Below are 26544 nucleotides of genomic sequence, written 5' to 3'. Positions count from 1 at the left end.
ATGACTTTTCTAAGAGCTAATCGGAGCCAGGATGTGATGAGACTAAAGGATGTGTTGGTTAAAGCTGCCCTGCCCTATAAAAAAAAAACACACACCTTAAGATGCATTGCTTGATGTGAATCATGCCTTACACAAAAGATCAAGCTCCCAGAAGACCTACGTTCAAGAACTGTTGACTTGCATGAAGCTGGAAAGGGTTAAAAAAAAGTATCTCTAAAAGCCTTGATGTCCATGTGTCTACAAATGGAGAAAGTTCAGCATTGTTGCAACTCTCCCTAGGCGTGGTAAAGTCCTGTAAAGGTGACTGCAAGAGCACAGCGCCACTATAAGCGAGAGGTCGCAGGTTCGAACCCCAGCTCATGCCGCTTTGCCATCAAGCTGCCGGCGTCAGAGGGAGCAAAATTGGCCCTGCTCCCTCCGGGTGGGTAGATGGCGCTCTCTCCCCACATCACTCCTAGGGTGATGTCCGGAGCACAGGGCGTCTGTGAGCTGATGTATCGGAACTGAGTCACTGCATGGCGGTGGCTGACTTCACATGTATCGGAGGAAGCATGTGTTAGTCTTCACCCTCCTGGTGTGTTGGGGCATCACTAGTGATAGGGGGAGTCCTAATGGTTTGGATAATTGGCCGTGTAAATTGGGGAGAAAATGGGAAAAATTAGAAATAAAATTATATATAAAAAAAAAAATAAGTAAAGCTGCCTGAGATTGACCAGTACATGTATTATTAGATTCAGAGATGAAAAAATAAAATTTAATTTGGAAGAGAAGACGAGTAACAGCAAGCAGAAAGGACTCATTCGGTGGAATGGCACTTGGCACAATGGTATAGTCCTGTCCTATGAAAAAAAAAGACATCAGCAGAAATGTGAGATACTGTACATGTACAGAAAAACATGGGCAACTTCTTTGAAGAACTCCAGCATCTGTAACTGTAGTGCACTGTAATAAAAGCAGCAGTAAACTGTGAGAGGAAGCTCTGTGGAAGCTCCACTGCACAGGTGTCATCCTGAATGATGGTTGATTGATTAAGCCGAGTGAACTCCTCCGCCCTCTCCGCAACGCAACGGTTCCTTTCAGAAGATCGCTCGACACCGGGCCTAATTGAAAGCCGAATTAAAAGGCTCAGTTTGACTCTGACTCCACTCGCTAGTCATCCCCGCCGATTCAATTAAAACACATCAATGACTCGCGCCGCACCGACGCCGGCCCAGATACACCGCCGAACCCTCCGACTTCCTGCTCTTATCAGCGGCGGAGAGAGAGAGACGACACAGACAAGAGGAAAGAGGGCAAGACAGGAAATAAACTTCCATCAATAGCACGTATCTACATCCGTTACAGCGGCCACACATCTGATTCCAGTGTTTTTATCTGCAGCCGAAGCCAGTTTTGGTTTTAATTACCGTCTGGAGGAGAGCAGGAGCACTGTAGGCACGTTTTCCTAATAGATAAGAAACTCTTTTAGCTCTAAATTTAATTTAAAATAAACTGCCTTCATCAGAACAGCGAAAGGCTCCCGATAGCACACAGGCATTATTACAGCAGCCCCAGGCAAAAGATCTGCCCGGCTAAACCCGGACTAAACCAAACTGCACTAAACCGAAGGTGAGGTTTAATAAAATCCAACCACGCATCATCAGCTATGAGCTGAAAGCAGCTGCTTTAAAGAGGTTAGGCCTCGCTTGTTAAGATAATCCTCATTCGCATATTTTACATCTGTAAATAAATAACAGGGTGCTTAAAGATTAAAATGTTAATTACGGAATTTTTCCCATTACGTGTAATCTGCTTAACGGAGCACAGAGCTACAGAACAAAGCTTAACTTCTAAGACTCCGCAGAGATTGGCGAAGCAGCGAGAGAAATAATAATAATAAAAAAAGAAGAAAATATGGAAATGAAACGCAGCAAAATATAAAGCAACTACAAAAGATTACATTAACTTAGAAATGCAGCAAAACATCTTGCAACAGGCTCATTTATTCAGCGCTAAAAGGAACAACAGCGGCTGCTCAATCGCAGATACCGGTGAGGAGACTTTGCTTAATTAAGTGATTATCGCTAAATGAATTTTAGCAATAATTAAAAGAACAGAGGAAATCAAGAGCAGAATTATGAGAAAATTGAATCGGCTCGGCGAGTTTAACATGAGAGCACAGACCGTGGCAGAACTAGGGCTTCACGATACTGGGTTTAAAAAATAAAAAATAAAAAATTTGTTACAACTACTTGTCAAAAATTTAGACCATAAAAATAGCATTTTAGAAATAGCATAAAAATTTGTTAGTAGACAAAAAATATTTTAAAAAGTAAATAAAATAGAAACTTTAAGGCACCAAACAGCAGCCAATTAGCTTCTTAGAAAGTCCAATGAATGTAATATAAACCTATGCTAAGCTAACCCTATGGAATGTAACACAAGCGACTAAGATAAGCTAATACTGCTAAACGAGCTCTGGGGAAAAGCTGTATTCATGTGTATTTCCAATTGTGAAAAACGTAAAACTAATTAAGCTGTATTCAGAGTTCACTGTTTTTCTGTGTCTTTATATATATATATATATATATATATATATATATATATATATATATATATATATATATATATTTTTTTTTTTTTTTTTTTTAGTTCATTTGTTTTGTTAAAGGCCCTGACAGCTTACAGCAAAATTCTTTACACTGGATTTTGTAGCATTTCCAGGTAAGACTGAACCTAAAAAGCTTAAATGCCAAAAACAAAAAGAGAAAAAATAGGGATGTTCTAAAACATCTGACCAGTAGTGTATATATTGCAATATTAAAAAAAAAAAAAAACAGGAACAGATTTCTTAAGAAGACAATGATCCAACATGATTAGGACACTCTGTGTGTCAAACAATTGAGTAAAATAAATGATATGGGGTCAAATGTAATTTGCCTCCGGTAAATATGGACTGGAAAATGAGTGTACGTATATAATGTGGGGCAATGGTGGCTCAGGATGACAAGGTTGTGGGTTTGATACCAGGGTTTGTTAAGATGCTACTACTGTAGGGCCCTTGAGAACGGCTGAGTGTGTGTGTGTTCATTGGTGTGTATGCATATGTTCAGTGTGTGGATGGGTTAAGGCCGTATTTTATCTGTGTGACCGCTATGATTGTTTGTTTAACTATTTTGAGCCAGACAGACACTGTGTGATTTTTTTTAATCGGGTGCGGAGAGCTCATCTGCATGTTTGAATGGTTTGTCCTGTAGGAAAACGCACCTGATTTATATGCTGACACTGTAGTCTGAGTGGCAGGCTGAGAAACTGAACGTCATGCAGCCCGTTAGCAGTAGAAGAAGAAGCGCCAAATCCCCCACGAGCCGCGTACCTATTATTCCACCTGCGGAGCTTTAAACACGCGGATGAGAGCGTCACTTTTCTCGGGCCGGGTCGGGCTCCAGGAAATAGCCTGTGATGTAGTCATCTGTTTTTTCTTTAATACTATATTTATTTTATATAAAGCTATGGTAAGATAATCACCATATAGCTAAGTAACCAAGTATTATTGTTTACTAAAATGAACGAAATAACGGAAACTGAAAGTGAAAGTTCTCCTTAACTGAAACTAAATAAAAACGGTAATTAAAAGAAAAAAATAAAACGAACTGAAATTACAGATTAAATACCCTCATTTTCGATATTGTGATATAAAATATTCCATATCGTGATATATGATTTTTCCCATATCGCGTGATGACCGTGCTGTAACAATACACTGTGCGGTAGTAGCCAGAGCTAAACAAGATACTTATCAAATAAATAAGGAAGGATCTTAAGAGGAATACTGATAGCGGTGTAAGTCAGACGGCCTTATCAGCTCAGAGTTCAGGCCGACGTGTTTCTGAACGGAGGGTCTAAAATTAACTAGATTAGAGCGCTGTTACCCTGACCCTCGCTCGGCTCAGCTGCCAGATGAGAACCTGCTCTTATCTCGCAGACTCTCCTTCGAGGGGCTCGCTCACTCTCTGACAGCTTTTCAATTGACTGAACACGGGCCCGCTCTCTCTCACCACCTCCCCGAGCCCTCGCCCCGCTTTCAGCGCCCACCCAACACCCCCCACTGCAATCTCACCTGCAGGGGCTGCTGCTTCCACTGTGTGATAGAGCCCACTTAAGGATGACAGAGCAGAGAGAGGAAAAGTCCAACAGGAGAGAGGAAACGAGAGAGAGAGAGAGAGAGAGAGAGGTAAAGAGAGAGGTAAAGAGAGAGAGAGAGAGAGAGGGTAATAGACAGTGAGTAAGAAGGGAAAGACAGAAAGAAAGAGTGATAGAGAGTAAGAAAGAGACAAAATAAGAAATTAAGTAAGTGAGTGAGAAAGAGAAAAATATACAGAAATACAGAAAGAGAGAGAGAAATATAGTTAGAGAGATACAGAAAGAGGGATAGAGAGAGTGAGTGAGAGATAGAGAAATAGAGATGAAGTGAGGGAGAACAGAAAGAAAAATAGAGAAAGAGAGAGAGGGGTGATAGAAAGTGAGTAAAAAGGTAAAGAGAGAAAGAAAGAGTGATAGAGAGTTAGACAAAAAGGGAGAGGAAGTGAGAGAGAGAGAGACAAAGTGAGAAATTAAGTAAGTCACTGAGATAAAGAGAAATAGAAATACAGAAGAGATAGAGAGAAATATAGTTAGAGAGATACAGGAAGAGAGATAGAGGGAGGGAGTGAGAGATAGAGAGATAGAGATTAAGTGAGGGAGAACAGAAAGAAAAAAAGATAAAGAGAGAGAGAGGGGGTGATAGAAAGTGAGTAAGAAGGAAAAGAGAGAAAGAAAGAGAGAGTGAGAGGGATAAGAAGGAGAGATAGAGAGAGACAGAGATTAAGATAGACTGAGTAAAGATAGAAAGGAAAATAGAAAGATATAGAGATGCAGAAAGGGTGAGAGAGGGATAAAGGGAGATAGAATAAAGATAAAATTAGAGAGAAGGTAAAAAAGAGAGAGACAGTGAGAGAGTAAGTAAGTGAGTAAGTGAATCAGTGAGTGACTGACAGAGAGAGAGGGAGGGAGACAGACAGAAAGAGAGAGAGAGAGAGAGAGAGAGGGTGAGAGAAAGAGAGAGTGAGAGAGAGCTTGAGAGATACACACAGAAAGAGAGATAGTGGGTTACAGTTGGGGTAGGTGGTGTATCCAAGATTTATTTGAATTATGGATTTTGTTTGTTTAATGAATAAGTCTATTGTTTATAGTCACTTCTTTTAATAGTTATCTGTAATAGTGAGAGTATGAATAAAAAAAATGTGCTTGTGCAAATTTACTGATTTTCCACAGAGGACACTGGAGAAACAAATGCCTAAAAAGAGGTGTAGAGAAAAGGCGTGAAAGAGGGAAAAAAGAAATGCCACCAACCTTAAAACACAAGTCAAAAAAGCTCCAAAAATCTCTTACTTCTGTTTGTTTTTAAGTCTAAGAAATTACATTTCTTATAAAGTCTTTAGTTTTGCCATCTGTACATTTCTCTTTTCTTTTGGACACCGCCTGTTACTGTAAAGAAGTGTGGTTTGACTGGGGTTTTTATAGTGCTACACATGCGTGGCTGGTTAGTGCTGATCACACTGAGGATTCTGGGAGTTGGAGTTTTGAGACCCAACTCTGTCATTTCTTCCCTCTGCGTTTGTCAGCCCCCTGTTGGCAGTCTACGGTGCAGCACCGCCCATTACATTGAGCGAGTGAGAGAGTTAGGAAAAGAGAGAGAGAGAGAGTAGAATTAGAGACAGACAGCGTGAGAATGAGTTAGAGAGAGAGAGAAAGAGAGAGAGCAGAATTAGAGACATACAGCGTGAGAGTGAGTTAGAGAGAGGGAGGGATAGAAAGGGGAAGAAAGAGAGACAGACAATGTGAGAGCGAGCTAGAAAGAGAGAGAGATAGAGAGTAGAAAGAGAGACAGATAGAGAGACAGACAGAGAGAGAGAGTTAGAGAGAGGGAGAGAGATAGAGAGTGGAGAGACAGAAAGAGAGAGAGACAGTTTTAGAGAGTTAGAGAGAGAAAGTAGAGAGTAGAGTAGAGTAGAGTAGAGAGTAGAAAGAGAGACACAGACAGACAGACAGAGAGAGTGAGTTAGAAAGAAAGAGAGATACAGAGTAGAAGGAGAGACAGACAGACAGAGAGAGAGTGAGTTAGAGAGAGAGAGATAGAGACAGACAACGTGAGAGTGAGTTAAAAAGAGAGAGAGAGAGATCGAGAGTAGGAAGAGACAGTCAACATGAGAGTGAGTTAGAGAGAGAGAGAGAGAGAGAGTAAAAAGAGAGACAGACAGCATGAGAGTGAGTTAGAAAGAGAGAGAGAGAGATAGAGAGTAGAAAGAGACAGACAGAGAGAGTTAGAGAGAGGGAGATAGAGAGTAGAAAGTGAGACAGACAGAAAGAGAGTGAGAGAGAGAGTGAGTTAAAGAGAGAGAGAGACAGCATGAGAGTGAGTTAGAAAGAGAGAGAGATAGAGAGTAAAAAGAGAGACAGACAGCATGAGAGTGAGTTAGAAAGAGAGAGAGAGATAGAGAGTAGAAAGAGACAGACAGAGAGAGTTAGAGAGAGGGAGATAGAGAGTAGAAAGAGACAGACAGAAAGAGAGTGAGAGAGATAGAGAGTGGAGAGACAGAAAGAGAGAGCGAGATAGATAGAGAGTAGAAAGAGACAGACAGAGAGTTTGAGAGAGTGAGTTAGAGAGAGAAAGATAGAGAGTAGAAAGACAGACAGAGAGAGAGAGAGAGAGAGATAGAGAGTAGAGAGAGAGACAGACAGTGTGAGAGAGAGTGAGACACTGAGCTGCTGGTAATGATTAGGTTGGGGTTTGTTAGATCTGAGTGGTAGAGCTGTGGTTTGCTGTAGAAACACCTGAAACACTTTTCTTCCCCCTCAGAAAAGCACACTGCGCCCCCTGTTAGTCCCAGCAGCCTTGTTAGCCGCGTCGGGCAGGTTAACAGGGTGAAGAGAAGCTCTCCTAGAAAACTGTGAGGAGTTTCTGAGTACAGGCTTACACTTCCAACAGCCACCTGCTTAACACAAAGCCTACACACACACAGAGAGTTATATAATAATGCAAGGGTGGGAAACGTCACAAAACCTAGTATCAAATTATACCATATTTTTCGCACTATAAGGAACACCATATTATAAGGTGCATTTTAAGAGACACTATAAGAAACTTCTAATTCAGCAGGTCTCACAGCTGGGTGATAGCTAACTAAGTTAAGCTAAGCTAAGCTAAGTAAACAAAAAGACTTTCTTTTAAAGACAAAAAAGCGCTGGATGTAAATCTACACAAATTTCTCTCCTAAAAACGGTTTATTTGGGTGAGTAAAGCGCTTCTGTTTGTTTACATCTGTTTATTTAGCTTAGATTTACTGAGGCTTGAGCATTAGCACAAGTGGCTAACCATTAGTGGCTAATGCTGCTCCAGCGGTGCTAGCCGGGCTTAGGAGCAGACTACAGAACACAGAAATAGCGGTTAGCGGCTAATGCTAATGCTACTCAAGCCCGTGTTGGAGAACTAAACTAAAACTCCTGTATAACGCTGCGCTTCAGTGGTTTTATTTAGCTATATAAACACAGGGTCACTACTGTTGAGTTCAAATTATAGCATCTCACACACACACACACTCACTCTTACACACACACTGGAAATATTTTTAGAGTCTCGCTCCAAAAATACAGGGAAGTACCAGCATTTTCTAAAAATGTGATTAATCATATATTTTTGTTGAGATTAATACAGTTATTACAATCCTTAAGTGATTGACTTACGTGATTATTTATTGTGATTAAACACAGAATACTGTTTTGATTAATCCGATTACATTTTTAATAGATTCATTCATTCATTTTTACTGACTGATTCACACCAGGCTTGGACATACCTCATCATTCATTGTTTTTATTTACTAACATTTTTTCCTACATATTGAAGTCATCCAGGCTATAAAGGTAAACTTAAACGTGAACTTAAAAGTGTTTAATAAAACCAAAATACTTTGTAAAGCATTTAGGCGCTTATCTGGGGTTCTGTTAAATTGTGGTAACTCTGATGAACTTATCCTGTGTAATAGAGGAAACTCCTGCTCTTCCTTTCATGGATTGGTCCTGATGAGAGCCAGTTTCATCATAACATTTTTAACAGTCTTTGCGACTACACTTGAGAATACTTTTTTAAGTTCTTGAAATGTTTCGAATTCACTGACCTTCATTTCCTAATTTTTTTTTCTTATTTTTTTAAGTTGAGTAGCTCTTGCCATAGTATGGATTAGAACATTACTCAAATAGAGCTATTCACTGTATACCTGTAACTCTACCTCTCCACTACTTTACAACTGATGCTCTCAAACACATTTAGAGACAGGAAATTCAAGTAATTAACTCTTGAGAGCCTGAATTACAGGTGACTCAACCTCATAAAGCTGATTGAGAAAATCCAGCCAAGATGTTTAAAGCTGTCATCTATGCAAGAGGAGCTACATTGAAGTATCTAAAATATAAAATATATTCTGGTTTGTTTAACACTGTCTGTTTAAAATAAATGATTCCGTATGTTTTTCTTCATAGTTTGGATGACCTTAGTATTAATCCACAATTCATAATATTTTAAAATAATGAAAAAAAAAAAACAATGAATTTAAATTTATTTAGATTTAATGTGGTTTCTGGCTGTGCAGACTATTTAAAAACAATCTGGATATATTTTAGATATGGCAAAAATCAGATTTGGGCTAGCAGTCTGAACGCAGAAATGACTGATTCGCACTATTACAGCAAACTGTGTTTCCCATCACTGCAGGTTTAATTTGTTTTCACCAACAAAATGGAACAACCCAAACCTAACCTCAGCTAACGACAACTCCACACACCAGCCCTCTCTGAACTGCGAGTCTTGTAAGGCCATGCTTGTGACCTGTGGGCAAGTTGTCCAACTTTTCCACCCACCCAGAGAGCCCAGAGAGCTCCTAATGAGGCCCTCGCTTTGAGAAATCATAAAGAGCACCCAAAGGAAAACTACAGAAAAGCCCAGCCAGGGTGATCTAATTGGCTTCAGCTCAGGAAGAAACTTGCTTTAGACAAACCTTAACCGTGCTCTGCAGTTTCGCTTCCTTACTTCCAGTCTCTGACTGCCTTTTCCCTTCTTCACTTTTCCTCACAGTTTAGTGTAAAATCGGAGCGCAACAATCTCTACCAAAAATACACAGAAACTTACCATTATTTTACCTGATCAAGGAATCATACAGGTGCCAAACTTGCAGATATACACCAAAATAATGGCCACCAAGCGCTGCACAATAATTCAATATTGATACTGAAATGACAAACACATTTTCGATATTTCAGTTTTAGTCGGGTTAGCACCCGAACATCCCTTTCAGACAGCTTCCTCTTACAGCGTCCACAGTTAATCCTGTTGGATGTGGTTGGTCCTTCTTGGTGGTATGATGACATTTCCCTAGATATCGTGGCTCTTGATACATCACAAAGCAAAGACTTGCTGTCTTGGTCACAGATGCGCCAGCAAGACATGCACCAACAATTTGTTCTCTTTTGAACTCTGGTATGTCACCCATAATGTTGTGTGCATTGCAATATTTTGAGCAAAACTGTGCTCTTACCCTACTAATTGAACCTTCACATTCTTACAGCTCTTACTGGTGCAGTCTTAGTTTAGTAGCAGATTTCAGAGGCTGCAGCATTTAAGGTGGAACGGAAAAATTAAATAAAAACTAAAAAACCTAATTTTAGCTCTTATTCACAGATAATCCGAAAAAAGCCCTAAAGTTAACCAGGTAATCCTCAGCTAGGTTGCTGAACTTTAGCGCTCCACTGCCATAGTAATATCTGTATCAGGATCTTAAAGGGATGTCCCAGTTAATAATTGTAACTCTGTTCCAAGGGGAAAGTTTACCCTCAAAACAAGGAACAAACGAGTTACAAAAGAGGAATGGGATTGGTCCTAGCTGTGTTATTTTAACCTGTATCTGTGCACCGCGAGTCTCTGTGACTCACTGCCAGGTTGTAGCCGACCCCGGCAGCCCTGCTCCTGTACAGCACATCCCCTCCCAGTCGAACCCTCAGCCTGCAGGTCCTCCGAATCTGAAGCTCTGATTCGCTGGAGCTCCACCCCCGGCTCCTGCAGCGGTGGGAGCAGCGCTGTATCAAATCTCCACATGGCAGAGATGTAGGCAGCAGAGGGAGCCTGAGCCACTTGAGCTGAACCCGGCTGGGGAGAGATTAGCCACCAGCCCTGTCATGCTCCGCGACTCGGGGGTCTCGAGGCTGCCGTAGCCCTCAGGGATTAAAACGAGGAGAAGGGGAGGGGGGGGGGATTAAAACATCAGCAGTGAGCAGGTATAAGAGCAACACTGCCAGCTAAGGCTCTGAATGCGGCACACCATAAATATAATTACCAACAAGTGGATTGACTGGCTGAGAGATACTGTACTAAGCCGGTGCAGAAAAGTTGTAGTGTACTGTGCGACTTTTTTTTTTTTTTTTTTTTTTTTTTGAAGAGTTACACTAGACTTCTTCTTCACACGTGGTTGTTACCAGCCGACCTACAGACCAAATTAAAGGTCAAATACTAATACTACTACTGTTCACATAATGTTTTACAGTAGATTGTGATTCATCCAGCAAGTATTTGTGATAGACCGTTTGTAACCAAACAATTACATATTAAGTCTAGAATATATATTCATCATTTTTATTTTTTATTGTTTGAGACACACATACAGTGCTGTGGGCATTGATCACAAAGTAGATATGCTAACTCAATTGTGCCGTACAGTTTTAGATGTTGTTTTGGGTTCTTTTGGCACCTTCTGGATAGGTTGTCCATGCCCTTTTGGAGTAATTTTGGTAGGCCGGTCACGCCTGGGAAGCTTAACCACAGATAGATGACAAAAAAGCAAAAGCCAAAAAAACTCTCTGGGCTATAAGTTTTATAAGTATAACTTTTTCCCCACCTGTGGCTTATATAACGGTACAGCTAATATATGTTTATTTTATTTTTTTTGCTATTTTTGCGGGCTACACAAGTTAAATGTGTAGATTAATCCAGGTTTAGTTCGAGCAACAAAGTATTTGTAGCTACTCAAAATCAGAATCGTGCATTTTAAGTATGGCTCCGAGATTCCAGATACCAGGTCAGCAGGGCGTGCAATGCTTCACTGAGTTATTCCTCTATTTATTCTGTTACCTGTCAAGCTTTTAACACTAGAGCATCAATAAGTAGCTGGTTAGAAATGTAGATAACTAATAGTAATCACAGCAGCCCTGTAACAGACCAAGAGTGGAAAATGATCCTTTTCCTCTGAGCTTTTTAAAGTAATTAATCTATGTTTCCCTCTTAATATTACTGAAAATTGCGGCTTTTAGTCAGGTGCGGCCTGTGTATGTACAACTTTTTTTAAATAGTGGGTGCTTTTTTTTTTTTTTTTTTTTACTTTTTTTAATAAATAAGTGGAATGGAGCTCCTCAACACTGCAATCTTTTTTTGTGTTGTGTGATGACTCTGATGATGAAGCAAAATTATCACTGTGACACCCTCTAATTAACTGAGTATATTATACTACTCATTCTGTAGGTTTATTGTCCCTGTGGGTGTAATCTATATAAATGGATCTGCTGCCACACTGTAAGTTCTAACACTGATGTGCGCTAACTACATATGTTCTGCGTTCTGACAGAGCACAGCCTTTGTTGTTTTCTCTGCATTTAGCCTATATAGTACTACCTGACTTCATAGTCGGGGGAATACTTGAGAGATTAGTGGTTAAACCCCCAGATTAGCATGATTACACACACACATATATATATATATCCGTTCCCCTGCTGATACAGTCAATACACTGTATGCTGTATGGAATATAGCTGGTCTGATCATACAAAATCTCTTCATTAGAATCAATTACAGCTTATATGACAAAAAAAAAACTGATAATGCAAAATACTTTTTCAGTATGGCCCAATGACTGCATAGCAGAGCTGTGATTGTTACAGTATTACCTCAATATTAGGGGTTTGATATTGCCCTAAATGTAAACCACGAATTAAATTAATTTAAGTTTTTTTGATGTTTTTCAGCACTTGTCACCTTCTCCTTCCCTCAGTCTCTCTCACCCAACCTCACTCCGCATCACCCTATCTTACCCTGTATACCTCACTATACCCTTAGTCCATCTCATCCTAAATAGCTCTGCTTCCTGACAACTTGCTCCGCATCACCCTATCTTACCCTATATACCTCACTATACCCTCAGTCCATCTCATCCTAAATAGCTCTGCTTCCCGACAACTTGCTCCGCCTCACCCTATCTTACCATATATACCTCATTATACCCTCAGTTTATCTCATCCTAAATAGCTCTGCTTACAGACAACTTGCTCCGCATCACCCTATCTTACCCTATATACCTCACTATACCCTCAGTCCATCTCATCCTAAATAGCTCTGCTTCCCGACAACTTGCTCTCCCTCACCCTATCTCACCCTATATACCTCTCTATACCCTCAGTCCATCTCATCCTAAATAGCTCTGCTTCCCGTCAACTTGTTCCGCATCACCCAATCTTACCCTATATACCTTACTATACGCTCAGTCCATATCATCCTAAATAGCTCTGCTTCCCGACAACTTGCTCCGCCTCACCCTATCTTACCCTATATACCTCACTATACCCTCAGTCCATCTCATCCTAAATAGCTCTGCTTCCCGACAACTTGCTCCGCCTCACCCTATCTTACCCTATATACCTCACTATACGCTGAGTCCATCTCATCCTAAATAGTTCTACTTCTCGACAACTTGCTCCGCCTCACCCTATCGTACCCTATATACCTCACTATACGCTCAGTCCATATCATCCTAAATAGCTCTGTTTCCCGACAACTTGCTCTGCCTCACCCTATCTTACCAAATATACCTCATTATACTCTCAGTTTATCTCATCCTAAATAGCTCTGCTTACAGACAACTTGCTCCGCATCACCCTATCTTACCCTATATCCCTCACTATACCCTCAGTCCATCTCATCCTAAATAGCTCTGCTTCCCGACAACTTGCTCTCCCTCACCCTATCTTACCCTATATACCTCACTATACCCTCAGTCCATTTTATCCTAAATCGCTCGGCTTCCCGACAACTTGCTCCTCCTCACCCTATCTTACCCTATATACCTCACTATACCCTCAGTCCATCTCATCCTAAATAGCTCTGCTTCCCGACAACTTGTTCCGCATCACCCAATCTTACCCTATATACCTTACTATACGCTCAGTCCATATCATCCTAAATAGCTCTGCTTCCCGACAACTTGCTCCGCCTCACCCTATCTTACCCTATATACCTCACTATACCCTCAGTCCATCTCATCCTAAATAGCTCTGCTTCCCGACAACTTGCTCCGCCTCACCCTATCTTACCCTATATACCTCACTATACGCTGAGTCCATCTCATCCTAAATAGTTCTACTTCTCGACAACTTGCTCCGCCTCACCCTATATTTACCTCTTACCTCTCACTTTACTATACCCTTACTTTACTTCACTAACGCGTGGTTCCCTATATTCGTCCGCCCCCTATTTTCTGCTAGCTCCGCCTATTGCGCAGTTTCCTTTTCCTATCTGCCAATCGTGTTAAGGAAACTCAAAACACATTATCTCCCACCTTAAACTAACACTTAAACTTTATTCTTACAAAAAATCCTGTCATAAAATGTTATTTTAGTATCACTTAAAGTGTGGAGCATGCACTGCATTTCCTGACTGTTTTTTTTCTCTACTATTTTTTTTAAGTTGTACACTACTTAGGGAGCCTAAGTCCAAGTGAACGAGGGTCTCGCCATGTTTTCCTGATGTAACCAGAGTATGGATGCCCACACAGGACAAATGCGATGTCTTATTATTATTATTATATACCACTGGGAGCCACTAGATCCCATAGGCACAGTGCAGAAATGCCATATTTCCAACTGGCAACACAGGCAAAGACGCTAGAGCTTAGATTCTCTGCCCAAACACAACCAGAGGGCTCCAGAAAATAGTCTGTGACATAAGCATTTGTTTTTTAAAGCTATTTTTATTTTATATAAAGCTCTGGCGTGACAATCAGAATATAGCTAAGTAATCAAGTATTATTGTTAACGAAAAAGAATGAAATACCGAAAACTAAAAGTAAAAAAAACACATTTGTTGGGCTCGGGCGGGGTCCGGTCGGATTTTTTTGGCCGATCTAAGCTCTACACTGCGCTACCGCTCTCCCTCACTCTGCCTCACTCTACCTTCAGCCTCGATACATCATTTTAGCAGCCAAAAAAAAAGTGAAGAGCTCCCTCTGTTGCTGCACACTGGTAGTTGGTACTGAGAGGTGTAGTATAAGTAATTGCACAGCAGCAAGAAACTCACAAACAATCAGCATTAATTACAGCAGGCCTCAGATATCATTCCAGCCCAGAAAAAAAAGTGAAAAAGAGAAAATGAATTGCTTTTGATGTCTTTTAGCTCCAATTTAATCTCCAGCAGTCCTCTGATTGGCTACAAACAGAGATAGAAGATAGAGAGTCAACACTGCAGTGCCGAGGTGTTTCCCAGAGGAGCCAGGCCACGGGGTTAACATCAGAGAATAATAATCCATATTCAGAGCCTCTTCTGCTGCCATCCCTGTAGAAATGGGAATTGTAGCTCCAATCTTCCTCCATGCTTGATGATGGTTTGATTCACACTTCAAAAAACATTTATTCTTTCATTTATTTCCATTCCGTGTGTTCAAAAACTGCTGCAGCTCTTCTTCGTTGAAACGAGGACTGATATGAAATAATAGAAGTAGCGCTTTCATCTTCAGATGCATGCAGATACTCCCCAGGGTCCCTAAACAGTGGCCTACTATCCTCTACACACTGTTCACGTAATATTTTCTAAGGGGTATTCAGCTGGTTAAATTCCTTCATTCAGAAAGAAAGCCCTGCAAAGTCATCATATCTTCATTTGTCAGTCTCCTGCATTGAAATAACTTTACAGGGAACTAAAGTTGTGACTGAAATGCACCTGACTTTAACTTTAAGACTTTTAACTTTAAGAGTATACGTGTTTCAAGGACTAAAAAGGTGAACCAATCAAGCATAACACTTACCACAATAACAGCCTCCCTGTTTACACCCATTATCCATTTCTTTTCAGCTCCACTGACCATATAGGACACTTTGTAGTTGTATATTAATTACAGAGTGTAGTTGTGTATCTGTTTCTCAACATACTTTATTTTTATCCTCGTTTCACCCTGTTCTTCAATGCTCAGGATGTCACAGAACCATCACAGATAAGCTAGTAAAGCTATTATTATTATTATTATTATTATTATTATTATTATTTGGGTAGAGGGTCATTTATTCTCATCACTGATCAGCATGGTGCCAGGGAGGCATTATTGATATGCCGTAAACTCCCACGACTTTCAGGAGACTTGGGATGCTGAGTGTACTCAGCTTGGCAACCCGAGTGAGCTTAGGGTCTGTGGAGGGAGAGGCGGGGGAGACAACTCTCTCTACATTAGTTTACTTTTGGTAATTAATGTTTCCTCTTAGATAAATGTTGCAGATCCAGGGGTACATAGACATAGGGAATTGTGGTAAACTGAGACTCACAACCCACTGCACGCAATCACTCAGGTTTGTGGACGGTGGAGTGGGTGGATGCCGGTGTTTCAGGGAGCCTTCGTGTCTATGTTACCTTCTGGCACTCTCCCTTTATTTAGGCTGTTATATTCAGGTCTGCCGTAGTCATTAGCCATGTTATATATGTTATAATGTTATATATTCTACATAAATCCAGACAAAACTAATTCTAAAATTAAATATTTTTTCCTTCCTCCAAATTACTGACTGCCCACCTATCTGTTCATCCTACAATGAACTCTAACTAGCAATTCTATAACTGCTTCTATTGCTGTCATAGCTATTCACCAGAATATTATAGACCCATGCGGAAGTATAATGACTTTTTATCATTAGTTTATAAGCAGTGTGATCACAGGAGCATGGGTCTGTGAGTATTGGTTCCTCTTCCAGCTTTAATGTGGTTAAAGTGTGAACTCACTGGATGGTTCCAGATCTCTACCAGATTTCTGTGAAGCTCCCTTTGCAAGGACATCAAAAAAAAAGCTCTATATAAAATCCTAAATAGTCTAAATATTGTTTCTCAGGGGACATATGTAAAAAAAAAAAAAATAATTCACACATCTACTCAGTGATAAAACTCTTGCATTCAGACTGCAATTAAAGAAACAAGAGGACCAGTGAGTTTTTTGGCTTTCTCGGTCACATGACATCGCATTCAGTAGCTCCTCCATTTCCACTCGCAACGGTGTTTACATGGATCTCCAAGGAAACATGCGCGCAAAGTGTAATTACGGTGTGTAGAAGTGGACAAATAGCTATTTTTTTAAACGCGAGGAGATGAAATCCAGAGATGAGGATCTGAACGGGACTAAAATTACCGGAGGACCACAGAGTTCAGCGTAAAACAGTAGGTAATTCAGCCTGTAATTTTCTCAGAGGATGTTTGAGAAAAACCCATAAATGGTTGTTTTCCGGATGGAAATAAAATCACAGAGGACCCCCATAAACCCCCTGAAAATGAATCCTATCCAGATATGGTTATACAGTACTTCCTCTTTACTTACCTTAGGTTAGCTTCACTCCTACTGGCAGCAGCATGGAACTGTTCAGCAGATGACTTGAAGTTATCCAGATTCTGAAACACACAAAGAACAACTAATGAGGAAAATCAGTACATTGTAAATCTTGTCTCTGTCCGTTTGGGTATATGGACAGTGTTTGAGAACTGCTTTTCCTTCACTCTGCACTCCAACTCGTCCCAACCTACCTAACTGCATATGAGTTTCTAAATCTTTAACATTAGTCTAAAATGTAGTAAATAATACAAATTAAGAAATAAATATGCAAGGCGCCGAGTGGTCCAGCAGTCTAAAGAGCTGCCACTATGAGCGGGAGGTCGCAGGTTCGAATCCCAGCTTGTGCAGCTTTGCCATCAAGCTGCCGGCGCTCAGAGGGAGCACAATTGGCCCTGCTCCCTCTGGGTGGGTAGATGGGGCTCTCTCCCCACATCACTCCCTACAGTGATGTCTGCAGCACAGGGCGTCTGTGAGCTGATGTACCGGAACAGAGTTGCTGCGCTTTCCTCCAAGCGCGCTGTGATGCTGCTCGGCAATGCTGCATCAGCAGCAGCTCGAAAAGATCACATCACATGCAGCATGTGTTAGTCTTCACCCTCCTGGTGTGTTGGGGCATTACTAGTGATAGGGGGAGTCCTAATTCGTGGGTTGGGCAATTGGCCGTGTAAATTGGGGAGAAAATGGAAAAAAAAAAATTGAAATAAAATTGAGAATGTGTGTTCAAACTTTTGACTGGTTGTTCATGCACACTAAACAGTAGGGTTGTATGTTGGCATGAACAAGAAGATAAGATATGCACACATCACATTACAGGCATTGCGATTCAATATATCACAATATATTGCAATACTGTAAGTAATATATCATATTTATAAAATCTGAATAAAAGAAGTATATCCAAGCATATCTGTATATCCAATCAGAACAGTGGGATCTAACACCTAGTATACTCCTATCTAGTAGGCAGAGCTTAAACACAACACAAACACTGATACAGTTATTGATGTTAATCAAAATATTCACCATACGATATAAAATATGAATATTTTTTTCACCCCTACCAACAGTCCTCAGTTGCCTGGATCATTGCAAAAAGTGTAAAGAGTGTGTGAAGAGTTTGTGCATTAACAGATGATTTATCCTGATGGTATCTCAGTGTAATGTGACTGGGCGCAGCAGGCAGTGCAGTGGATGAAAGTGAGGAACACGGATAAGGTAGTGGAGTTTGAACTGAACTGAGCACATTCAGGCAGATCTGTTCAGCAGTCTGAGTGCCTGGGGAGCAGAACCTGGCCCGAAAGCTCTGCAGTCTGCATCCAGATGGAAGGGGTGTAAACAATCCGAGTAAAGGGTGAGTGTGTGAATCATTTCGGATGCTGCAGGCGTTCCTTATATACCATTCAGTCTGGATTTCCATGAAGGAGGCTGTCCTATTTTTAAAAATCCTGGCTGTCAGGGGCCTGTTCAATTCTATATTTTATACTTTGTATTCTATATTTTTCCACTGCAGGGCTGAGCAGATGTGAGTATGAAGGGATAACTGTTTTGGAGGCTTTTTCACACAGACACAGTTCGGCACAGAGTGCTTATAAACTGGGCTGGACACTGGTTTCTTAGTACAGTTAGCTAACCGTGCCCTGTCACCAAAAGTTATACCAGTTGAGTAGTTTCTCTGTATGTAATAAATGTGTATATCTGCATCAGCAGATAAATAAATGTGTAAAATTTGGGTATCGGCCCAAAATTCCAACATCAGTGCATCCCTACATAATACCTATATAGAAAGGGTTCACGGTTCGGTTTACACCTCAGTATAAACCCCACAGTTCAGTATGGTTTCCATTCTATATAGCCTCACCTCATAGACTGTGTATAGCTGGACAGAGCATCGTCTTTCAAAAGTGAAGCCACCACAGGTCGGGCGCCCCCTGCTGCTGTTCGGTTTCAGAAAGCTGTGTAACCCCACCCATCCCCATAGGTTTCAATGGGAAAACAGACAACTTTTTGTTTTTCAATATACTGTAATTCTACCTCCGTACTTAAATGCAACAGCTAGTGTAACCCCTGCTTATATTGTTACATTTTTATATCCCCACAGAATTCGTTTTTTAAAACGTATATGCATTTTAGTGTTGGAGTTCTTTTTAAGAAGTATCAGCATCAGAGCTAAACTTCTTAGGGCAGGCTAAGGGCTAAGTCAGTAGCAAGTTGCTAATAGCAACAGTGCTACAGCTACACTTTCCGAGTTACGTTCATTGGTGCAATGTCTTCTATAGGCTCTATCGTGTATTCTGAATGCGTTTCCGTAAACCGGTTCGTAAAGAATAGACATACTGTTACACCCCTACAATAAAGTGACATATATAGCATAAGCAAGTTCTAGGCAATACATAGCCCTATTTTAAACCAAAATAGTGAAAAATCAAAAATGCATTTTAACAGCTGATCAAATACATTCTTGATCGGTTGGATTAAAAATCTGCAGCCACACTGACCCTGTATGATCAAGCCTGGCATAATGTTTTACAGACAGTACAGTGGATGTACAGTATCAGCCAAAAGTTTGGACATACCTTCTCATTCATTGTCTTTCTTTATTTTCTACATTGTTTTTTAAATAATTTTAAAAAACACATAAAAACAATTAAGGAACACATATGGAATTATGTACTAAACAGTAAAAAGTGTTTGTTTTCCATATCAATCTCCTGATCTAAACCTGATGGACTTAAATGGTGATTTAATTGGGATGAGCTGGAGTTTCACAGCATAAAGGAAAAGCAGCAACTCTTGTTCAGCACCTCCAGAAACTCCTTCTGTCAAGACGCTGAGAAAACTATTCCAGGTGACTCTCCCTCATGAAGACAATGAGATTAAAATATCACCAAGAGTGTGCCGATCTGTCCCGGTGGTCCAGTATGCTAAGCGCTGCCACTATTAGAATCCTGTCAATGTATCAGCTACAGGAGCCCTGAGAGAGCACAACTGGTCTTGCTCTCTCTAGGGTGGGTACAGTAGGTGGTGCTCTCTCCCCACATCACTCTTAGGGTGATGTTGATCAGCACAAGGCTGCGTCTGTGAGCTGATGTATCTAAACCGAGTCGCTGCGCAATGCTGTATTAGCAGCAGTTGAAAAAGAGGCGGAGTCTGACTTCACTTGTTTCAGAGGAGGCATGTGCTAGTCTTTACCTTCCTGGTTTAGGGGCATCACTAGTGATAGGGGGAGTCCTAGTGAGTGGGTTGGGTAACTGGCCAGCTGGGTATAAGACAGCGATGATGTAATCTCAGTGTATTGTTTGGATTTAATCAGAGCTTTGGGAGTTTTTGTAAGCCGCATTGTACGACATGCTTCGCTCTTCTTTAAAACAGCTATACGGTTAAATACAGCAGAAACAAGCGGCTGTAAGTGTAAGCGCACTGAGGACAGAGAGGTTAGCGCAGCGGAAGCTCCTCACACGGTACTGAACACATCAGCTCCGGCCAGCCGCTCCTGCTACAATGCAGCATTAATGGATTTGCAGGGTATAATCATCCAGCTGGCACCTGCCTCGTCTTAGTTCTTCTGCGGCTGGCAGTGCTTATCACTCTCGTCCCCTCCCTCCTAATTTAAACACAGCCACCACAATGCTAATCCAATCAACAGCTCAATCTGCAACGAGCAGCTTCATCTCTTCTCCATCTTCTCGGAGGACCAGATAAAGATGAGCCTTCACTCGTGTCTCAATCAACCTGAAATCTAACTGTGTTCACAGCAGGTACAACAGCAAGGCTGGGCGATATGGCTCTAAAATTATATTATGATACTATATTTTGAGGTATCTTTGTGCTAAAAGATATTCTTGCGATATGAAAAAAAAAATGACATTTTCTACTGCAACATAATAAATGTTCAAGTTGTCCTAAGTATAAATTAGTGCTGGCAATGTTAAAAACACAATATACAGTACCATTCAACCTTAAATTCAGTGTTTTTCCATGATTTAAAATGTTCTGCATTGTAGATTAATACTAGTCATCCAAACTATGAAAAAAAAACATATGAAATTATTTAGTAAGCAAAAAAAGTGTTAAACAAACCAGAATATGTTTTATATTTTAGATTCTTTAAAATATAACACCTGTTGCGTAAAAGACAATTTTGCACATCTTGGCTGGGTTTTCTCAGTCAGTTTTATAAGGTAGAGTCACCTGGAACTCTACCTGGCTTTCAGTTAACAGCTGTGCTGAACTCCTTAAGAGTTATTTACTTGATGTGTTTGAGAGCATCAGTTGTAAAGTTGTGAAGAGGTAGAGTTGGTATACAGAGCTATAACTCTAGAGCTATTTTACTCTATTTATATTTATATACTAATCCATATTATGGTAAAACTAAACTAAGTTAAGAAATTTAAGGTCAGTCAATCAGAAAAATGTTAAGAACTGTGAAAGTATCCTCAAGTGCGGTCGTGAAGACCATCAAAAAAATTACAATAAAACTGGCCCTCATCAGGAGGACCACCCCAGGACAAGAAACAGCAAGATATTGATTTATTTATCAGAGTTACCCTTTTTTCTGATTTATTTATGCAATACAGAGAACTCTAAATCAGGGGTGTCCAAACTACGGCCCGTGGGCCATTTGCGGCCCATTTCTTTTTTTAGGTATTTTAGAAATAGAATGAAAGTTGGCCCGCTGTTAAGCAGGTTTTTATAATGTGCGATTCAAAGTTTGAACGCTAGGTGTCAGACACGGGCCAAAGAGTCTAAAAGTGGCGAGAGTGAAGTTGTAGCCCAAAAAAAAACAGGCCAAAAAGTCTAAACGCGGAGCGAGTGTGCAGTTGTAGCGCAGAAAAACGGGCCAAAGAATCTAAAAGTGCCGAGAGTGTTCAGTTGTAGCGCAGAAAAACAGGCCAAAGAGTCTAAAAGTGCCGAGAGTGTTCAGTTGTAGCGCAGAAAAACAGGCCAAAGAGTCTAAAAGTGCCGAGAGTGTTCAGTTGTAGCGCAAAAAAACGGGCCAAAGAGTCTAAAAGCGGAGAGAGTGCGCAGTTGTAGTGCAGAAAAACGGGCCAAAGAGTCTAAATGCGGAAAGGGTGCGCAGTTGTAGTACAGAAAAACGGGCCAAAGAGTCTAAATGCCGAAAGGGTGCGCAGTTGTAGCACAGAAAAACGGGCCAAAGAGTCTAAAAGTGGTGAGAGTGTTCAGTTGTAGCGCAGAAAAAAGGCAAAAGAGTCTAAAAGTTTAATATGAAGAGACATCATAAAATGAAACATCAATTTGAAAAATCTTAGTTTACACAACACTGTCAAAGATAAAGACAGTAAGTCAAGTAAAATGGTGTGTAAATGAAAGTAATTGGGAAAATCTATTATTTAGAGTGATATATTTCATTATTTGTTTTATTACAGACTCTGTGGCCCGTGACTTCAAATATATTTTTCCTTCTGGCCCCCAACAAAAAAAAGTTTGGACACCCCTGCTCTAAACGGTTTACAAACTTTAAAGCTTGTATTATTTTGTTTCTAGACTGAAAGCAGAAGCATTTCTGAGTGGAGAAGGGGTAAAATATTGTGTAAAAACAGTGTGCTGGAACCACCATCCCTGCTAAGCCTAATATGTTCATTCTAAATACTGGGGTGTCGGGGGCGTCACATGTACAGCCTCTAAAAGAGGATTGGGCTTTTACTGAATGCGAGCAGCTGGTGGAGCATTGGAGACTTCAGAAGAGGAAACTCAGAGCTCAGTAGATCTTTCACTCATAGGAAAACCAAAGGAACAAAGGGGTGAAATTTCTGACTGAGAGCACTCTTTCTCTCTCTCTCTCTCTCTCTCTCTCTCTCTTTCTCTAATTGAACATAACCTGGAATCGGATTCATTGGCTCTGAAAGGAGACCGCATCACACCCGCCCAGTTTAAAATGATTGTTCTGCATGCTCGGTGCAATTACCCACTCTCACCAGAGAGAGGGCTCTAAATCAAATCCCAAATTCAAAAACTTACGGACATCAGCTTTAAAGTAGCTGAAAGTGTTCCATTAGAAGGAATGTGATCTAAAAGTTTTAAAATGACTTTGAACTTGCCAGAACCAAGGTCTCCTAACTTCCTGTTGTGATCATAATTGACTACAGCTGGAAGCTTTTCTGTGCCCACATAAAACCAGTTAGTTGACGGCTCTCAATGGCTTATATTACATTGAAACACACAGTAAAGAAGAAGTCCACAGAGATGATATCAGATGGTAAAAAGAAAGATCATAGCTATATATAGATTTATACAGGACAGGGATGTTTCTGTAAAGTTTTTTTAACAGCTGCAGTAAATGCAGGATCAGCTATAGTCACTTTGCCAAGGTCTGGAGGAAGACTCAAACTGTCACTGTCAGCTGAGTTTAAAAAAACAAAAAAACAAGCCAAGAACCACTAACACACAGACCTGCCATGAACAGAAAGCTGCTGGAACACCACTGTCATCGTCTACAGCCAAGCGAGTTTCACATTACCACAGACTTAAAAGTTGACGTCCAAGAAAAGAAGCCCCATGCTCCACAAAATCACGCCTTCAAACCCAACTACACTTTACAGTTGAAGAACAGGGACCAAAAAAAGGTTCCTGGAGGAGCTGCTTATGTTCAGAGTAGAGCTGTATATTGGAAAGAGCTTGGAAATGTAAAACAGGGCAGAAGATTTAACATATCAGGAAATATTGCAAATCTGTAAAACAATGAAGGAACACACAAAGAATCATTAACTTCAAAATGTTAAACAAACCAAATTATTCCAAAAACCAAAATATTGTGAAGCATTTAGGAGCTCTTATCTGGGGTGCTGTTAACTTGCGGTTTCTTAAGATGGACTTATCCTGTGCAACAAAGAAAACTCTTGCTCTTCCTTTCCTGGGGCAGTCCTGATGAGAGCCAGTTTCATCATAACGTTTTTGATGGTCTTTGTGACAGTGTTAACAAAAACTATGACGAAAAATCTTTGTTGGCGACCTATATTTCTGGACGGAAACAAGACGGAAACTAAATAAAAATGAATACTTGAAAACGAAAACTTTGACAAAATGTATTACACTTTTCGTCAAATTCTAAAAAAACTAAACGGAAATGTCAAAGACTGACGAATGCGGGAATTACTTGTATCTTACTTGTAATTTGGACTAAAATGTGACTAGAATTATTATACATTTTAGTCAAAAGACTAAGACTAAAAGTAAATCAAAATCACCTGTCAAAATTAACACTGCTTTGTGACTGCACTTGAGGATACTTTCAAAGTTCTTGAATTTTTTACTGACTGACCTTCATTTCTTAAAGTATTTTTTTTCTTTGCTTAGTAAAGTAGTTATTAACTAAGCAAAATAGGCAAAAATTATCTTGGTAATTTTTTTTAAGCACACTAAGTCAATAATGTGTTTTTTAGGCAACAGGTCTATAAAGATGTGCATGTAACAATGTGTTGCTGTAAGCACCTAGCTCTTGGTAAAGACTGCAGTGCTATACTTTACAATTGGTGTGGGAAAGACTTTTTAATACAACTCAGAGACTAAATTAAGGCCACTTTCGTAATAGCAGGAAGCACAACACCAACTCTAGGTTTAAAGACTGCACATTAAAGTTGACTAGACAAAACAATATTTAAATCAAACAGAAATTAACAATTTTGCAAACACAAAAAGGAAAAAAAATTGTACAAAACGTAAAAAAGTAGGGTCTACTGCAAAATGTGGGTTATCTGAGCCCCATACCTACAGTTTTCCCAAGCCTACAGTACTGTCAAAGCTGGGAACAACAACAACAACTCAAACAGGAAGTGGAGGACCATGTTAAATAACAGAGTGGGATCAGTGAATGGTTTGCAGAGGTCGCCGACTTTCTGCAGAGTCAATCACTACAGACCTCTACAGACCTTTAAACATGTGGACTTCAGATTAGCTCAAGAACAGTAGAGTGTAGAGAACTTCATGGAATGGGTTTCCATGGCCAATCAACCAAACACCATGTAAAGTGTTTTATTCAAGGGTGTAAAGCACAGAGCCACTGAATGCTAGTGCAGTGGAGACATGTTCTCTGGAGTGACAATTCATGCTTCTCCGTCTGACAATCTAATGGACAAGTCTGGGTTTGGTTTGTTGGTTTCCAGGAGAACACTACTTGTCTGACCGCATTGTGCCAGTGTAAAGTTTGGTAGAGGGGGGATTATGGTGTGTGTTTATCAGGAATTGGGCTCGGCCCCTTAATTCCAGTGAAATAAACCCTTAATGCTTGACAATTTCATCATGCTCCCTACATGAAGAAAGCGATTTTGGTGTGGAAGAACTTGACTGGCCTGCACAGAGTCCAGACCTCAACCTGATGGAACACCTTCCTAAGCCCATAAAAATACACTCTTAAACCTTGTGGAAAGCCTTGCCAGAAGAGTTGAAGTGGTAAAAGCTTTACAGGTTAGGCAGACATGACATTAAACCCTATGGATTAAGAATGGGATTTTACTCAGGTTCATATGCATGCGAAGGTACGTTTTATGACTTTTTTAAGACTTTTTATGACTTTTTAAGGATCTGTAGATAAGCGTCCATTACCTGGTTTTAAAAAGGATTTAATGGAAACAAAAACAAAACAAAAACTTCCAGAGCAGACCACGTCCCTGCTAACTAGCACTGGCCTTGTAGATAAGGACAGGCAGCGAGGTATTACAGCCCTGCCGGCCCTGAGCACGCACACGAGCCGGCACTCGCCCTGCCACACAGGAAAAATTAATAATCCTCCTGTAAAAAAAAAAAAATAATAATTAAAATGCAATTCGTTTTCCCCTAAAGCTTTGAAGTAAATGAATTTGCTATTTGCTAGACTTGGCAGCCAAGCCCCAGGCCAGCGCGGGCTAAAGCTGCTGCCGCCGCTCCTCGCTCTCCGCCGTCCAGGTGAAGCCTGCCTAAGCTGGTTAGGACGTTTCCAGAGCGAGGCCCCCACCGACACGGCGTCAACTTTACTGTCAGAATTTCAGCAGCAGGATTATTATCGTACCCACGCTCAAGTGCTTCAAAGTGCTTCGCAAACAGTGACAAGGAGGAGAGCAGGGGGAGGGCTGGAACTGAGGGAAATGGATGGGGGGGTGCAGACATGAGGGGGGGTGCCAGCGGAGAGCTTTAGAGGGATTAGAGAGAGTGCCAGAGCTAATTCTAAACGCTGACTGCGGGATGCAGCTGTTTACAACCGATGCTTTTCACACCACTAACTCACACTTACTCTTCAGCAGAACCGATCCCAGCGAGACGATTACACGCACCACTCATTAACGACAAATTAATCTGATAAAATCACAACAGGAGTAAGATTAATCACGATTAATCTCACTGTTTTCTTCTCCTTAAGACTATAAGCTTTTAATAACTGGTTTTCAAATGTGAACGAAAGAATTTGTGTTACATTGACAAATTATTGAATTAAATTATTGATTTATTTTAGTGGTGCCAAACGCTTATAATACAAAATAACTAAAATTAAATTATGACAATCTTATGGGATTAAAATCAGGTTTAAAATCGTGATTCAGTAATGTAAATGCTGGTAGTTCCCTGTATGTTTGGGAAGGGGGAAGTAATAATAGTGTAGTTAGTGTGGTTTAGGTTTATGAGGGTAGTTTTTATACTTTTTAATGAGAATATTTATAATGTTCTGAGTGAGTCTAAGTTTTAGCATAAAGAAAAACTAATCTACTTTCTGAACTCAACAGTAAGTGACGTTGTGTTTACATTCATAACAGCACCTGAAAAAAGTATATATATATATATATATATATATATATATATAAAAGTCTAATCCTTATGAAGCTTAAAAGCTGACATAAGTATTTGAATCCACATTTTTTTATATTTTAATGTT

The 26544-nt window shown here is 40.3% G+C and overlaps 1 protein-coding gene across 2 annotated transcripts in view; it reads right to left on the bottom strand.

The window, feature by feature from the left end:
- chchd6a (coiled-coil-helix-coiled-coil-helix domain containing 6a) overlaps positions 1-26544 on the bottom strand; it is a 95192-nt gene that overhangs the window by 33177 nt on the left and 35471 nt on the right. For both annotated transcript variants that reach the window (XM_007232560.4, XM_007232561.4), the window contains one exon: positions 16677-16747. In XM_007232560.4, coding sequence (XP_007232622.2) covers positions 16677-16747 — 71 coding nt within the window. The remainder of the gene's footprint in view (positions 1-16676; positions 16748-26544) is intronic.

The sequence above is a fragment of the Astyanax mexicanus genome, chromosome 13 (genome assembly GCF_023375975.1).
Source record: "Astyanax mexicanus isolate ESR-SI-001 chromosome 13, AstMex3_surface, whole genome shotgun sequence".
NCBI classification, from domain to species: Eukaryota; Metazoa; Chordata; class Actinopteri; order Characiformes; family Acestrorhamphidae; genus Astyanax; species Astyanax mexicanus.
The sequence above is the reverse complement of the archived record's forward strand: the minus strand, read 5'-3'. Positions and strand labels throughout refer to the sequence as shown.